Source organism: Siphateles boraxobius, unplaced genomic scaffold (assembly GCF_051911475.1).
Source record: "Siphateles boraxobius isolate OS27281-9 unplaced genomic scaffold, OSU_SipBor_1 204, whole genome shotgun sequence".
NCBI lineage: Eukaryota > Metazoa > Chordata > Actinopteri > Cypriniformes > Leuciscidae > Siphateles > Siphateles boraxobius.
In genome coordinates this window covers 3,050,084-3,068,141 of record NW_027508816.1, presented here as the reverse complement: position 1 = coordinate 3,068,141, position 18,058 = coordinate 3,050,084, and the positions used below count along the sequence as shown (strand labels likewise).

The 18,058-nt window shown below is 47.7% G+C and overlaps 1 protein-coding gene across 1 annotated transcript in view; it reads right to left on the bottom strand.

Moving 5' to 3' along the window:
- LOC143745436 (ATP-binding cassette sub-family C member 2-like) overlaps positions 1–18,058 on the bottom strand; it is a 117,553-nt gene that overhangs the window by 65,904 nt on the left and 33,591 nt on the right. The window contains exons 5-12 of the mRNA XM_077237532.1: positions 17,466–17,588; positions 17,322–17,377; positions 16,817–17,039; positions 13,526–13,701; positions 12,538–12,715; positions 6,334–6,588; positions 5,808–5,873; positions 5,577–5,714 (exon numbers count right to left, since the gene is read on the bottom strand). Coding sequence (XP_077093647.1) covers positions 5,577–5,714; positions 5,808–5,873; positions 6,334–6,588; positions 12,538–12,715; positions 13,526–13,701; positions 16,817–17,039; positions 17,322–17,377; positions 17,466–17,588 — 1,215 coding nt within the window. The remainder of the gene's footprint in view (positions 1–5,576; positions 5,715–5,807; positions 5,874–6,333; positions 6,589–12,537; positions 12,716–13,525; positions 13,702–16,816; positions 17,040–17,321; positions 17,378–17,465; positions 17,589–18,058) is intronic.

Here is an 18,058-nt window from a genome sequence, read left to right as displayed (position 1 = left end):
GGTGTGCATACGGTTGTGCCTGAGTCTGATCCGGAGATGACGGCCATGCTTTCCCGGGACGATTGGTTTTTGGGTGAGGCCGCCGACCCGCGTCCACGGCAAACCCCAAAATCTTTCCTCCCGGACGTGCATGATGAGACCACGGGTCCGCTCGTTGGTCCCATCCGCCTTTCCTCCCCTCAGGGGCCGCTGCCCATGGGTACACTGGGGTCCCCCCGGTTGAACGCTGTGTTGCCATGCTACTGTGTCCTCAGAGTGCTTCCCGGCGCAATCCTAAGCACCCGTCCTAAGCCTGTAGTTCTTTTCGTCTACACTAATCTGTGGCAAAATCCTATAGTGCCACAGGACAGGCAGCCGCCTCACTGCATCCCATGACCGTTCTGCTGGTCTACCTGACCCAGATGCTCATGGACATGCAGGAGACCGCCCATGAGCAGATTGAGGTTATTCTGCCCGACGGCCCCGCCGTCCGCTCAGATCCCTCAGTCTGCCCACCGCCGAAGGCACCCTCCTACGGTTCCAACCCCGCCCATTCACCCGGGCCTGGCTCTGGAAGACCGTAGGTGGGACGCCACAGCCTTCTCCAGCCCCGCCCCCCGCTAAACGCCGGGTTAGCGGCACTTTTGAGATGGGCTGGTCAGAGATGAGACTCAGTTCTTCCAGGAGTTGGTAGCAGGGCCACTCCTTTCCCCGGTGGAGGGCTGGCGAAGAATCCTTATTCAGAAAGAACTGACTCTCTCGTCTCTGAGCATATAGAGTTCTCGGACGACACAGAGCGCCGCCCACAAGCCGTGCTCTCCTCGTCCCCCTCTGTTCCAGAGGCGGTTGACACGGCGTGCCGTCCACGGGCCGCTTCGCCCCTGTCCCCCTCTGTCGCCAGACCCCTGACAGAGCAGGCCCCCGTGGAACGCTGGTCCTTCCCTGGGCTCCTCTGTCAGGGTGCGGTTATGACCTTGCCCCCACACCGGGCCGCTATGCCGTCCACGTCTGGGCCGGTCATTCCGCTTCGCTGCACCACCGGGGGGACGTCTGTGGTTCTTGACGCCGCTGGTCAGTTGGGAGCCTGCCTAGAGCTTCCCTTCTGTTCCGCTGGGTCGCGCGAACCATCGGCTCGGCTTGCGATTCAGTTCGCACGGTCTCCTCCCCGCTTCAGGGGAGTCTGCTCCACTTTGGTCGGTGGCTATGCCCCTATCATGAGAGCGGAGGTTGCTACCCTACTGGCGATGGGTGCGATAGAGACTGTTCCTCCAGCCGAAATGAGGTCCGGGTTTACAGCCCCTACCTCATTGTCCCGGAGAAGTCTGGTGGGTCACGGCCAATCCTGGACCTACGCATCTGAACCGCTCCCTTCACAGGCTGCCGTTCAAGATGCTCCTGGCCAAACGCATTTCTGGATGTGTGCGGCCACAGGATTGGTTTGCAGCGATCGACCTGAAGGACGCCTACTTTTATGTCTTTGTTCTCCTTCGACTCAGACCATACCTACGGTTTGCTGTCAGGGCACGCGCATATCAGTACGCTGTTCTCCCATTCGGGCTAGCCCTGTCTCCTCGCGCCTTCACAGGGGTTGTTGAGGCAGCCCTTGTTCCTCCATGGGAACACGGGGTTCGCATCCTGAACTATCGGTGACTGGCTGTCTTAAGCTCACTCCTGAGACCAGGTTTGCGAATACAGGGACCCAGTGCTCCGGCACCTAGCTCGTCTGGGCCTTCGGGTCAACTGGGGAAGGAGTAAACTTTGACCCGTGCAGAGGATCTCTTTTCTCGGTATGGACTTGGTCGCCTTCTCCACTCAGCCATTGCTGACTTGCCTGAGACTATCAAGCGCAAGAGTGCGGTTCCACTGAAGTTTTTTCAGAGGCTCCTGGGGCATATGGCATCTGCAGCCGCGGTACGCCGCTCAGATTGCTTTATATGAGACCGCTTCAGCTTTGGCTTCGCGACCGAGTCCCGAGGTGGGCATGGCAACACGGCACCCTCCGAGTACCAGTTACTCCGACCTGCCGTCAGTACTCACCCCGTGGTCGAACCTCAGTTTTCTACGGGCCCGAGTGCCCCTGGAACGAGCTTACCGGCATGTTGTTGTCTCAACAGATGCCTCCACGGGCTGGGGCGCCATGCGCAATGGACATGCTGTCACACTCTCATGTTGAGCAGAAATGCTCCTGAAAAATTCTGTGAGATTTATCACACCCAGGTGTTGAGCAAGGTTGCTCCTGAAGCTCAGTGATTCTCACATGTAGTGTTGAGCAGTATGGCATGTCTATTGCCTCGAGTTGCTGGCAGTACGCCTTGCCCTGCACCGCTTCCGGGCGTTGGTCTGGGGTCAACACGTACTAGTCCGATCAGACAATACCGCCACAGTAGCGTACATCAACCATCAAGGTGGTGTACGCTCGCGCCGTATGTCGCAACTCGCCCGCCACCTCCTCTTATGGAGTCAGAAGCATCTGAGGTCGCTTCGAGCCATCTTCATTCCCGGAGCGCTGAACTGTGCAGCCGACGAGCTCTCACGGCTTCGGCCACTCCCTGGAGAATGGCGACTTCATCCCCAGTCGGTTCAGCTGATTTGGGACCAGTTCGGGGACGCGCAGATAGATCTGTTTGCCTCTCATGACTCGACTCATTGCGCCCAGTTTTATTCCCTGACAGAGGCACGCTCGGCACGGATGCTCTGGCGCACAGCTGGCCGCAGGGCCGCAAGTATGCGTTTCCCCCAGTGAGCCTTCTTGCGCACACCTTGCGCAAGGTCAGGGAGGACGAGGAGCAGGTCATTCTGGTTGCCCCTTACTGGCCCAACCGGACCTGGTTCCCCGAAATAGTACTCCTCGCGACAGCACCTCCCTGGCCGATCCCTCTGAGGAAGAACCTTCTTTCTCAGGGACGGGCCACCCTATGGCACCCTCGTCCCGATCTTTGGAGCCTCCACGTGTGGCTCCTGGATGGGACGAGGCAGGTTTGAGTACCCTACCACCAGCGGTGGTGGCTACCATCACTTCCGCTAGAGCGTCGTCCACGAGACACGTCTATACGTTGAAGTGGAACCTCTTCGTCAACTGGTGCTCTTCTCACCGAGAAGACCCCCGGAGATGCTCGATCAGCGTTGTGCTTTCCTTCCTTCAACAGGGGTTGGAGCAAAGGCTGTCTCCCTCCACCCTGAAGGTCTATGTTGCCGCCATTGCCGCACATCATGACCTCATCGAAGGTAAGTCGGTGGGGAAGCACGACCTGGTCATCAGGTTCCTGAGAGGAGCGAGGAGACTAAATCCGCCTCGCCCTCTCGTTCCCTCTTGGGACCTCTCAGTGGTTCTAACTGCCCTGAAGAGTGCTCCCTTTGAGCCCCTGCAATCAGTCGAGCTTAAGTTCCTGTCTATGAAGACAGCGCTCCTGGTTGCACTGGCCTCCATCAAGAGGGTTGGGGACCTGCACGCATTCTCCGTTGACGAAGCGTGCCTGGAATTTGGGCCGGCTTCCTCTCACGTGATCCTGAGACCCCGGCCTGGATACGTGCCCAAGGTTCCTACCACTCCCTTTCGGGACCAGGTGGTGAACCTGCAAGCGCTGCCCTCGGAGGAGGCAGACCCAGCCTTGGCACTGCTCTGTCCAGTACGCGCTCTCCGCGCCTATGTAGACAGAACGCAGTGTTTCAGGACCTCAGACCAGCTCTTTGTCTGTTATGGTGGGAAGCTGAAGGGAAAGGCTCTCTCCAAGCAAAGATTGTCTCACTGGATAGTGGACACCATTGCTTTGGCATACCAGCAGCAAGGTCGACCGTGCCCCCTTGGTGTGACTGCCCACTCCACCCGGAGTGTGGCGTCCTCTTGGGCTCTAGCGCATGGCGCCTCGCTAACAGACATCTGCAGAGCTGCAGGCTGGGCGACACCTAACACATTCGCCAGATTCTATAATCTCCGAGTGGAGCCTGTGTCCTCTCGTGTACTCGCTTCAACCAGCTAGTACCGGACCCGCTCAGGTGTCTTCGCTTGCTCGCCATTCTACTCCACGGACTGGATACGTGCGATATTTTCCTCAGGTGAGCTTTCCCGAAATCCCTGAGCTCCTCCAGCACTCCTGACGTCGGCGCCAGTGTCTATTGCCTGCGCGTCGGCTAGGTGCCTCCCGTGTGCATGGTCCCTCCTCTGAGCGACCCCCACATGTGTATTTCCACTGTAAGCCTCTCTGAGCATGTGTCTTTCCCTTGGCAAGCCACCTTGCCACCCCTGGGGTTGAAATATTCCACCTGCGGCTGAACACCCCAGTGTTTTCCATATGCTTCCTTCGGGTCATATGTGTATTCTCTAAGTCCCCCCCCCCTCCGGGCTGGCATTAATTGCATACTTCCCCTAAGCTTGGGATATGCTTCCCAGTGTACCTTGGTATTCCTGTGATAAATGGAGTCCTTTGTCCAGGCTGACAGGGATCTTGATTTACGCAGGGCACTGGAAGACAGCTGAGAAGGTGGCGTGATTAGACTGGTAACCCCATTCGTCGTCATCCGACGTAACTCGGAGTGACAACGAAAGGGAACGTCTACGGTTACGTATGTAACCCTCGTTCCCTGAGTAGGGAACGGAGACGTTACGTCTGCCTGCCACTTTCCGCTGTACCGCGGGGATCGCCTGAGCTCAGTCTTGGCTCCTCAGCGAAGAAACTTATCTGCTTGCTGCCGGCTTCCTCCTTTTATACCCACAAGGTGGGGCGGAGTTACGCCATGCAAATTCCGCAGACCCATGGCATTTCTTTGCCATTGGCTCGTTTTGTAATACTCGAAGTTGATAGGCTTTCTAAGCGAAACCCCATTCGTCGTCATCCGACGTAACGTCTCCGTTCCCTACTCAGGGAACGAGGGTTACATATGTAACCGTAGACGTTTTTCATACTTCCCAAGGAACTACTATATACAGGTTCATAATTAACATGAATAATGCATAATTTATAATAAAAGGTAACGGTAACCCACTAGTTATGACTCAAGTGTTACTACATCTTTCTAAAGGAACTACTAATTGTATAAGTATCTAAAGTGAAAAACATGATAACTAATAACTAACTAATATTGACTGAAGTCATTGTGAGCTTTTGAGATTTTTGTAAGATTTTGAATAGTAATTCCTTCCAATGGTTTTAGTAACACTTTAGTCATTACTAGTGTGTTCCCATGATCTTCACTTCAGAATAATGATCCAAATAATGAGTAGTTCCTTTAGAAAGATGAAGTAACATTGGAGTCATTACTAATGGCTAATGGGCTACCATTACCTTATATTATACATTATGCATTATTAATATTAATTATGAACCTATATATAGTAATTCTTAGTCTTCAGTGAAGTATGACAAATAGTAGTTATTGATTAGCTAATAGTGAACTACCACATTCATCTGAACGCTATTACTTACTAATTCATTAATCAGAGTTTCTTAGTTAGTAGCAGTTACTAGAGTGTTAATATTGCGTTACTCATTTGTTCCTGTGTAGTTATTCATTAATGAAGGAACAGTATTATAAAGTGTTACCAACTGAGGGGTGCCTTACAATAGAAAATCATACTGTATATAAAACATTATTATACTCACAATAGCAGGAGCACATGAAAATATGAATGTGGAGACAGATGAGAGGTAGGCAAATTTCCTCATCACCTTCAGCTCCTTTTCTCGAATTGCCTGAACCTGAGACTCAAAAGATGATTCCCAGGCGTAATACTTGAGAATCTACCACACAGATGACAAAGAAATGAGAAAATACACATAAAAAAAACATTTTCATTTGTCCTGTATGATAGAGGAGTGTAGGAAACCACTTACTTTGATTCCATTCAATATGTCATTCACAATTTTCATGCGCGAGTCTTTAAATTTCATGTTTTCCACCTGAAAAGAAGCATGTTGCGCTTAGTGGATAATGATACAGTACATTATATTTCTATTGTGTTTTTGGGAATGCTTTCTATAAATGTCACTAACTATAATATAATAACATTATAGCAATGCAGGCTGCGTCTTTACAATACATTCATGGAACCGTACGACTGACTAATTAATACTTATAAATCAGTGTATAATGGATTATGAGCATGTGCATGTGCAAAAAGCAAATGTATGACTTAAAAGTAATTATAAAAATAATATAAATGTAACTATAACTGTTCTTATAATGCAGTATAGGTCTTATTGAGTCTTTATAAATATATTTATAATATAGTAATACTTAATTATAATGAATTATAGCTCCATTTATATTTATTTATAAGCATGGGCTTCATAGAAAGTGTTACTGTGTTTTCTTTTGTCTTTCATAACATAAGAGTGATGGTTTATGAAGCGTGATCACCTGGAAGGCCCTGGATTTGGTGGCCAGCCAGCCGTTAATGGGAACCATCAGCACCATCACCAACAGGCCCGCTAACACCGACGGGCCCAGCTCGATCCAGAGGAACGCTATAGACAGAGCGATCTGCAGTGGACACGACCATAGCAAATGAATAAAGTTGGTGACGTTGTTGAACCTTTGAGCATCCGCTGACATCAGGTTCACGATCTCTCCAGCGGTCGACTCTTTCCTAGAATCGTTAGACACAACTAATGCCTGGAAGAAATCACAAAATCATCCACTGGTTATGATGCAACTAAATGATTAGACTGCTAAAATGCCCCTTGTATGCTATTCTAATGTTGTTTCAGAGTCTCATACAACAAGTTTACATTCATCTAATGTCAAAAACACTTGAATTTTCTTATAATGTCCATTTTGCATCGGCTCTTTTCTCTCAGTGTCTGAAACGGTTAGTTTGAAGATTCAGTCTCTCTAAGCCCCGCCTCTCTGAGAGCTGCTCTACTGTGATTTGGTCAGATGGCTCAGCCTGCTGTGATTGGTCAAAAAGCAAACATTCATTATCATATCTGAATCTCAGCTCTTGACACACAGTGATTTGAACAGTAACGATGGCATGGGTTTTACCGTATCAATCTCATCAAAGTGGAAAACAGCATCTTCTCGACATGAACAACACGAACCAAACTCTTCCAGTCTCAGTCTACAGTGTTTGAGGGCGGGGCAGGACCAGAAGCTGGCATTATGCAAATTAGTTACAAACTGTCACGTTTGCGTCTGTTTTAATCTTCTGTTTTCATTCTTAGTCACATGTCTTTTTGTTTTCCCGCCACTCATCTGTTACCATGCCTACTGTCATTAGTTCATCTTCATCACCTGTGTCTTGTTAATCACCTTCATCTGTATCACCTGGTTATGTTCATCAGTGTGTGTATTTAGTTTGTTCAGTTTAGTCAGTCTTTGTCCGTTGTTAGTCGTATTTAGTGTGTATGAGTGTTATCCTGCCTGTTTGAACCTGCCTGCCTGCCTGTACCCTGCCTGAAATTATGTTAGTAAATCGTGTGAATTGGAGCCTTTTGACTCAGCAGTCTTCTTCAACCCGCACAACACCGTGACAGAACAACAGACCTAAAATGGACGACAGGGTTAAATTTATCGTCCTGGCTCAGGAGAGCCAAAAAATTTTCTCTTTTGTGGTGGGCTTTTGCCGTATTGCCATCGTCAGCGACCTGGACAATGTGAGCTTGTGCACGTTGTTCCGGATCGGGGCCACTTTCAACCAGCACATCGACCTCCCAGACACCACCGGACTAGACTGGAGGGAGACCATCGGCCGGTGTCTGGAGAGTGTCGAGTCCCGATCCGGAACACAACCTGCCAAGCCTGAGTCTCGTCCCGCCGAGACCGTCCAGCCCAGAGCCTTCACCGCTGGCGCCGTCCAGCCCAGAGCCTTCACCGCTGGCGCCGTCCAGCCCAGAGCCTTCACCGCTGGCGCCGTCCAGCCCAGAGCCTTCACCGCTGGCGCCGTCCAGCCCAGAGCCTTCACCGCTGGCGCCGTCCAGCCCAGAGCCTTCACCGCTGGTCCCGTCCAGCCCAGAGCCTTCACCGCTGGCGCCGTCCAGCCCAGAGCCTTCACCGCTGGCGCCGTCCAGCCCAGAGCCTTCACCGCTGGCGCCGTCCAGCCCAGAGCCTTCACCGCTGGCGCCGTCCAGCCCAGAGCCTTCACCGCTGGCGCCGTCCAGCCCAGAGCCTTCACCGCTGGCGCCGTCCAGCCAAGAGCCTTCACCGCTGGCGCCGTCCAGCCCAGAGCCTTCACCGCTGGCGCCGTCCAGCCCAGAGCCTTCACCGCTGGCGCCGTCCAGCCCAGAGCCTTCACCGCTGGCGCTGTCCAGCCCAGAGCATTCACCGCTGGCGCCGCAGCCCAGAGCCTTCACCGCTGGTCCCGTCCAGCCCAGAGCGTTCACCGCTGGCGCCGTCCAGGCCAGAGCCTGCCCAGCAAGAGAATGCTCAGCCAAAGCTCATCACGACCCCAGAGCTCCTGCTTCACCTAGGTCCTCGGTCGCTCCGGCTCCGCCGCGGTCTTCTGGATCCCAATCTAGGCCTCGGTCGCTGGAGCAATCGGTGTCACCATGTCCCTCCAGTCCTTCAACATCGCCCTGTCTCGTCGGCTCTACGGCTCCACCCTGGTCTCCTCGATCACCTGCTCCACCCCCGTCAGTCGGCTCCCTGGAGTCATCAGCTCCGCCTCCAAGTAATGTCACGTTTGTGTCTGTCTTGATCTTGTTTTCATTCTTAGTCACATGTCTTTTGTTTTCCCGCCACTCATCTGTTACCATGCCTATCATCATTAGTTCATCTTCATCACCTGTCTTGTTAATCACCTTCATCTGTATCACCTGGTTATGTTCATCAGTGTCTGTATTTAGTTTGTTCAGTTTAGTCAGTCTTTGTCCGTTGTTAGTTGTATTTAGTGTGTGTGAGTGTTATCCTCCCTGTTTGTACCTGCCTGAAGTTATATTAGTAAATCGTGTAAATTGGAGCCTTTTGACTCAGCAGTCTTCTTCAACCCGCACAACACCGTGACACAAACCTACATTAGTATATTACGGAAGTGAGACTGTATTACTGACGACTTGTTTCAGTTCAGAATCACTTTTTTTCTTTTAAGAGACAAAAACTCCATTTATCTGCACTTTTAACTTTTTAACTTTGGAGATCTTTTACACTCAAAAACTGCTATATTAACACTACATGAAAGAGAATATCAGAAAAAGCACAATAGGGGCACTTTAAAATGACAGCAGACATCTAAAACCGCAAATACAGAATATTGCAAAGAAGATTATAAACTGGTGCGAAACAGAATCAGAATCAGAATCAGAAAGAGCTTTATTGCCAAGTGTGCTTGCACACACAAGGAATTTGTTTTGGTACTGAGGCTTCCAGTGGACTATACAAATACAAATACAACATGAAACATGAAACATAATACTACAAATTATAAGAATAAAAAAAATAAAAATATAAATATAAATATATGATAATAAAACTATCACAGTTTGGTTTAGTCAGAATAGACATTTTCAGATTTACAGATTATGAACCTATTTACAGTGTTTTGAATATTATAAATAAATAAATCTACATATAAGTATCACCTGAGTTGTAGGATATTGCACTAAACAGTGGGAGTATTGCACTTACAGGCATATGCCTTGGGAGGAGTGTTAACTGTTCAGGAGGGAAATGGCCTGTGGGAAGAAACTGTTCCTGTGCCGAGATGTTCTTGTGGCCAGTGATCTGAGTCTCCGTCTTGACGGTAACAGTTCAAACAGGTGGTGTCCAGGGTGAGTGGAGTCTGTGATGATTTTACCTGCTCTCTTCCTCACTCTGGAAGAGAACAGGTCCTGGAGGTTTGGCAGGGGGGCACCAATGATCCTCTCCGCAGTCCGGACTGTCCGTTGTAGTCTCCTGATGTCTGATTTGGTAGCTGAACCAAACCAGACAGTGATGGAAGCGCACAAGACAGACTCAATGACGGCTGAGTAGAACTGAATCAGCAGATCCTGTGGCAGGTTGAACTTCCTCAGCTGGCGAAGGAAGTACAGTCTCTGCTGGGCCTTTTTCACAGTGGAGTCAATGTGATTGTCCCACTTCAGGTCCTGAGAGATGATAGTGCCCAGGAACCTGAATGACTCCACTGCTTCCACAGTGCTGTTCATGATGGTGAGTGGGGGGAGTGCTGGGCTGTTCCTCCTGAAGTCCACGATCATCTCCACTGTTTTGAGCGTGTTCAGCTCAAGGTTGTTATAACTGCACCAGGCAGCCAGCTGTTCAACCTCCAGTCTGTAAGCAGACTCGTCACCGTTTTGGATGAGACCGATGACAGTGGTGTCGTCTGCAAATTTCAGGAGCTTGACAGTGGGGTCTTTAGAAGTGCAGTCATTAGTGTACAGGGAGAAGAGCAGTGGGGAGAGAACGCACCCTTGGGGGGCTCCGGTGCTGATTGTGAGTGTCTTGGATGTGTGTTTCCCCAGTCTCACTCGCTGCTGCCGGTCCGTCAGGAAGCTGGTGATCCACTGACAGATCGAGGATGGTATGGAGAGCTGGGTCAGTTTGGCTGTGAGAAGACCAGGCATGATGGTATTGAAGGCCGAACTGAAGTCCACAAAGAGGATCCTTGCATAAGTCCCTGGTCTGTCGAGATGTTGCAGGATATAATGCAGTCCCATGTTGACTGCATCATCCACAGACCTATTTGCTCTGTAAGCAAACTGAAAGGGATCCAGCAAGGGTCCAGTGAGGTCCTTCAGGTGGGCCAGCACCAGTCTTTCAAACGACTTCATGACCACAGACGTGAGAGCGACAGGTCTGTAGTCATTAAGTCCAGTGATTTTGGGTTTTTTGGGGACAGGAATGATAGTGGAGCGTTTGAAGCAGCAGGGAACTTCACACTGCTCCAATGATCTGTTGAAGATCTGCGTGAAGACCGGGGCCAGTTGGTCAGCGCAGGCTTTTAAACAAGCAGATGAGATGCCGTCTGGGCCTGAGGCTTTCCTAGTCTTCTGTTTTTTGAAGACTCGGCTCACGTCCTCCACACAGACCTTAAGCTCAGGTTGAATGGCAGGAGGGGGGAGTGATAATTGGAGTGCAGGAGGTGATGGTGAAAGTGTGAAGTGCAGATCAGACCGGGTTTGTGGTGTTAATGAGGGCTTTTCAAACCGGCAGTAAAATGAATTTAAATCGTCAGCCAGGTGCTGATTGTCCACAGATCGAGGGGATGGTGACTTGTAGTTGGTGATGTTCCTCAGGCCATTCCAGACTGATGATGGGTCGTTGGATGAAAACTGTTTTTTCAGTTTATCAGAGTAGTTCCTTTTAGCAACTCTGATCTCCTTTGTCAATCTGTTTCTGGCCTGGTTATACAAGATTTTATCCCCACTTCTGTAAGCATCCTCTTTGGCATGACGAAGGTGTTTGAGTTTCCCAGTAAACCATGGTTTATCATTAGTGAATGATAAGAATGTCCTGGTAGGAATGCATGTATCCTCACAGAAACTTATATATGATGTTACAGTATCTGTGAGCTCATCCAGATCATTGGTAGCAGCTTCAAAAACAGTCCAATCAGTGCAATCAAAGCAGGCCTGTAGATTCTGCTCTGCTTCATTAGTCCATCTTTTTACAGTCCGTATTCCAGGTTTAGCTGATTTCAGTTTCTGCCTGTAGGTCGGTATGAGATGAACCAAACAGTGATCAGAGAGCCCCAAAGCTGCCCGTGGGACGGAGTGATACGCATTTCTTATTGTGGTGTAACAGTGGTCCAGTATATTACTGTCTCTGGTGGGACATGTAACGTGCTGTCTGTATTTTGGTAGTTCACGGGAAAGATTTGCTTTGTTAAAATCCCCAAGAATGATTAAAAGAGAGTCTGGGTACCTTTGTTCCGTTTCAGATATTTGTTCAGCCAGCTGTTGTAGCGCCGCGCTCACGCACGCGTCTGGAGGGATGTAAACATTCACGAGAATGAAAGAGGAAAATTCCCGAGGCGAGTAGAAGGGTTTACAGTTTATGAAATGTGCCTCTAAATTAGGAGAGCACATCTTCTTCAGTGTTGTTACATCTGAACACCAACTTTCGTTAATGTAGAAACACAATCCACCACCTCTCGTTTTCCCCGTTAGCTCCGCGATGCGATCCGCTCGGAACAGCTGGAAACCCGGCAGATGTATTGCGTTGTCCGGTATGGCTTCACTCAGCCAGGTTTCAGTGAAGCACAAAGCAGCAGAGTTTAAAAAATCCTTGTTAGTGTGGGTGAGGAGAAGAAGTTCATCCGTTTTGTTAGGAAGGGATCGGAGATTCGCGAGATGAATACTGGGGAGTGCAGTGCGCAGGCCGCGCTCGCGGAGTTTAACCAGCGCGCCGGCTCGCTTCCCGCGTTTGCGTCTGAACGCGCGTTTGAACAACAACGCTGCACCTCCGACGAGAATGTCCAGCAAAACGTCCGAATAATCAAAAACTGTAGAAAAGGTCTCTGGTGTGTTTTTCCTAATGTCCAGTAGTTCGTCTTTGGTGAAACTGATAGGAAAAGAATGACTAAACGCAGAACAAACGAACAAAAACAACACAATAGCTGGAGAGCTCCACACCGAGGCAGCCATCCGCGGCGCCATCTTGGATATATATCCAGATCTAACAGTGTACCTTCTTATAAATGGCGGCCATGATGGCTGTGCGTACTTTCATGCCCAGGACAAAACATCGCTGGAAATACTGTTGCAGAATAACGGACTGTAAGAATGCCACCAGCAGAGGCAGCACTGCGTACAGGTATCCGCTCCACGCGTGACTCGATTTGTCCTGAACGAAGGCTATCATTAACCTGTGACAAAACACATCATATTTCTCCACCAGATTCAGAAAGAATTAATAACTGGTAAAAACTGCCCAGTTAACAAAAATATGTTCGAAGAACGTTTTGCTAATGTTCCCATTAAGTTATAAAAACTTTGTTCTCTGATCATTTAAAACGTCCAGTTTTTTAAATGTTTTTTCTTGCTTAGGTGAATGTTAAGCAATATTTCATTGAATCATTCTTCAAACATTATTGGAATGTCACTTTTAAATCTTACATTTTTAAAAATGTAAGGCGAACCCCCAACTAAACATTTCAGAAAGAAAAAACACAATGTTTGAACGATGTATAAATAATGTTTTGTGCAAAGTTTTCGAGAACATTATTAAAGGCCAGAAAATTCAAAGGAACGTTCTCTTAATGTTACTGGAAGAACGCTGTCACACCTTTGTTCTGTTTTCCCACCACTCATCTGTTTCCCTGGTTATTGTGATTTAATTCTGCATCACCTGTGTTTAGTTAATTATCATCATCATCGGTTTCACCTGTGTTCTGTTAATCAATGTATTTAGTTCCTTTCTGTTCTGACAGTCTTTGTCCGTTCTCTGTTGTATTTAGTGTGTGTGAACCTTCTGCCAAACTGTATCAGTTCAAGTACATTATAGTAAGTAAACGCTTTGCATTGGAACTTTGGACTCCTCATCTTCTTCTGCCTGCACCACACTGTGACAAACGCTTGTTCATAACTTTGAGAGAACTTTTCATGTTTGCTGACCATAAAGTCCAAGTCTAAAGTCTTATGGTACAAGAAAAGATTGAGAAATTCAGAGCACACACTTGAGAAGTTGTGGACTAGCAAACGCCAGCAGATCTTGTATGAGTCTGAAGAACGCTGACTCTAGAAGAACACCTTTGAAGGATTTAACGATGGTGGGAATCAGCCAGGACTGAGGATAGTCGGATTCAGAATCCTTCTTCGCTTTCTTTTTGTCTTTCTTTTTTCCCGTCTCCTCCTAATAAGAAATATTGTGAGTTTGTCACTTAGTCTTTAGATTATCTTTGTTTTGACAGATTATGGTACAGTTATGATGGATTAGCCCATCGAATTGCAGCGTACATTCATTAAATCAAACAAAAGAAACTAAATAAAAAGCTAGAAAGAGAATGAAGGTGAACAAAACAGTGTGTAAACCACAATCAACACAACAATGAATAGAGTGAAATTAAGCTCTTAAATACACAAGATAATCAACTCAATACAAAACAGGTAATCACAAAACACTAATCAATCAAACAATTAATTACTATGACAGAAAGAAAAAAATGAGACCCAATTTCGATTAAATAGTATTTTCTCTTCACAGTTTTACTTTCTGCTGAAATTATTGTGGATTTTATACATATTTCTTTTGTTGTTAGTACTTAACAGAAAATGTGATGCATATTTTAAAAAGATATCACAACAAACATTTAGGTAATTTTAATTTCTCTTTATTTGTATTAATTAAACAAAATCTTATCTCCTAATTGAAAATTATATGATAGTAGCTGCTTTTGTGGATAAGACACATGCCTTTGGTGTGAGAGACCCGGGTTCGAATCCACTGTGAGACACCAATGTGTCCCTGAGCAAGACACTTAACCCCTAGTTGCTCCAGAGGTGTGCGACCTCTGAAATATAGCAATTGTAATTCGCTTTGGATAAAAGCGTCAGCTAAATGAATAAATGTAAATGTAAAACCATACAGTGAGAAAAACGTCTCGGGTGACGACTGAAACCCTCGTTCCCTTCTCAGGGACGCTGCGTCAAGAATCGACGCGTCTGTATGTCCTGTATGAACTAGTCAGAACATAACAGCATCAGCTTCTGATTGGTCGAACAAGTTGTTCTCAGGAGCGTGAGAAGTGTGGCCGAGGGACGCAGTTCTCAGGGAACGAGGGTTACAGTCATAACCTGAGAGATGTTCCCTTTCGAGGGGGAATGAAAAACCCAATGCGCCACACTGAAAGAATATGCCCTGGTGTGAAGCCCTCTGGCACACTCAAGACAAGAGAACTTGTGAACCCGGTGTAGAGGGCAGATCCAGACAGTACTGCTTTATGAAGGTGTGTGGGGAGGCCCAGCCTGTGGCATCACAGACCTCTTGAAAGGAAACTACCAGGGCTTTAGAGGAAGCCACTCCTCTTGTCGAGTGGGCTCTTATCAGAAGTGGCGAAGGCAAGCTGCATGCCTCATAATCTGAAGAAATAGTCACTACTATCCATCAGCTGATAGTTTGTTTTGAAGCAGGGGAACCCTTCTTTGGTGACCCAAAACACACAAGTAGCTGGTCCGACTTCCGCCAGCCCGAGGTTCTTTGTTAACATAGACCTCCAGGGCTCGGACCAGGCACAATAAATGTTGTCTAGTTTGCTCATCCGACACATGCGGTGGAGGATGGAATGCCTCAGGAATTATAGACCGTGCCACATTTGTCGGCACCTTAGGCACATAGCCAGGTCTAGGGTGGAGAATGGCCCTTACTCTGCCAGGAGTGAACTCGAGGCAAGGAACAACAGATAGAGCCTGCAGGTCCCCGACTCTTTTTAAGGACGTGATAGCGAGCAAGAAGGCTACCTTTAAGGACACAAATATCTCAGACACCTTATCCAAAGGTTCGAAGGGTGCCAGGGATAACCCCTCAAGAACCACTGCCAGGTCCCATGTGCTCTTCCTAGCTCCTCATAGAAACGTACTATAAGTGGGTGTCTCCCCAAGGTGCCCACCCTTAAAGGCGAGTGGAAGGCAGCTATAGCCGCCACATTGACCCTAAGCGTGGATGGGGAGAGCCCGTCAGAGAAGCGACTCTGGAGGAACTCCAGCACTGGCAGTTAACTGGGTCCAACTGATGTTCTCTGCAACATAAGTTGAATACATTCCATTTTAATGCATACAGTTTCCTCGTGGAGAGGGCTCTAGAGTTTAAGATGGTCTCAACAACCTCAGTTGAGAGACCAGCATTTACGAGTTGGTCCCCTTCAGGGGCCAGACCGATAGCTTCCATAGCTCCAGCCGAGGGTGAAATATTTGGGGTGAAAACCATACTCGGGCCGGCCAGTACGGGCTACTTGGAGTAAGCTGATCCAGTAACGCCGGACCCTCTCTAGAACCCCTGGGAGCAGAGCGATCGGGGGAAATGTGTACAGACGTAGCCTCGGCCATATCTGCACCTTGGGGAGAACCAGAGCGGACAGTGAGTGTTCTTGTGAGAGGCGAAACAGATCCACTTCCGCCTGACCAAACTCCCTCCATATCAACTCCACCGTCTCAGGGTGGAGTCTTCATTCCCTTGGCCTCATCCCCTGCCTCAACAGGATGTCTGCTCCCACATTGTTGTCCCCGGGAATAAACATCGCTCTGATTGAGAGAAGTTTGCTCTGGGACCACAGAAGAACCTGATGCGCCAGTCTGCATAGAGGGCACGTTCTCAGGCCCCCCTGTCGATTTATATATAAGACCACCAACGTATTGTCTGTTCGTACTAAAACATGATGACCTCTGAGGCCCGGAAGGAAATGTCTGAGGGTCAGAAATACTGCCAGCATCTCCAGGCAATTGATGTGCCATGAAAGATGATGGTCCTTCCAAAGACCCCTGGTGTAGCAGCCTTCCATGACCGCATCCCAGCCTATGAGGGATGCATCCGTGGTCAAAATTTTCCTCTGACACGGTGCCCCAACACAGGAACTAGGGACAGGAACCCTGGTTTCTTCCACATGACCAAAGAACGGAGGCATCTGCGCGTTACTTTAATCGTGCGAAATGGGTTCCCCCTCGGGGAAAACCCTCTGGTCCTGAGCCACCACTGCAGGGCCCTCATGTACAGCAGGCCAAAAGGAATCATGTAGGACCCTGCTGCCAGGAGACCCAGAACCCTTTGAAAGTGTTTGACTGATGGCCTGGCCTAGCTTGAAACTCGTTACTGTGGTCAAGATGGTGTTTATACGAGCGGGAGACAACTGTGCCCGCATCGTTTTTTTTTAAGTTGGTCTAAAGTTTTACGTTTTTTGAGTCTGTGCAGAGTAAACCAACACTAAAAATTAGCAGTAAAGCAAATAGCATTGAACACAAATTTTTCTAAAACTTACCATAACTAGGACATCGTGACTGACTCCTTTGGCCAAGCCGTTCTGACCATCATCACAAGCCAGTCGTTTGTTTCGTTTCTTCTGTAAGACGCTGCGAGCCTTTCTCAGCTCTTTCGTCATAACGTCCTCAAACTGCTGACAGATGGAGTGAGTGGACTCTTCCTCCTTCAGATCCCACATGTCTTCCTGAACCAGAGGCCTCTTATAACCTTTGATGACCATGCTGAGGAAAAACACACCAGACATACAGTCAAACCAAAATGTATTCACACATCTTGCTCTCCTCACTTGCATAAATTAACTATAGTGTCCTGCACTCACTAGTAAAAACATATCACAAATTATATATGGTGTCTGAATAATTTTTGGTTGGAACTGTATGCGTGTATATATATATAATATACACCTAATTTGTGTCATACAGACACAACAGCGACTTGCAAAATCGGCAGACAGTCTAATCAGTAAAAAAGCAAGATAAGGAACATAATAAACTCAGATCCACCTGTTAAACCAGTTAAAGGTGATCCTGCTGAGAAACGTTGCTTTTGCTTCGGGATTCTGTGAAGAATTAGAGAAAGTACATTGGTGAAATATACGTTTATTACAAGTGACATCACAAGTGTCATTTCTCGCATGGTTTCTGTACCGTTTGTGAAAGTTTTTTAACTTCAGGTGAAAGGTCAGCGATGGCTGATAGAACCAGAGCGATGAGCTGCAGTCCATAACTGATGTAAAACAGGGAAAAATGTGGGACATCCGGCACTTCATCCTGAGGGAAAACATTTCAGGAAGACTTTACAGTAATGATCAGTTTGTTGACATGCGTTGATGCTTTAGTCACACTGTGCCATGCACTTTTAACGACCAACAATGTTTTACAGCATTTGTCAATATTACCATCTTTATAATAGTACAGCAAATACTTGCATAAAATGCATATAAATATCATGCCAATAATGTCTTAGTAAGGTGATATTTAAATGCTTAGTTTAACGATCAAAGCTCTGTAGTTTTAAAACATAATGGAACTGGACTGTAAACCCTAACGCTCAAAGAGAATTAATTAGTTTGAGTCAAATTAGTGCCATCAAATTAACTAGAATTAGAACTTTTTTGCTTTTGAGTTCACAAAACAGACACATTTTCATTAAGTTGAATTGCTTCATTGTTTTGAGTTCTATGAACTTATTTCTTTTAATTTAGACAAACTTAAATTTAGCTGAAACTGGGCTGGGATTT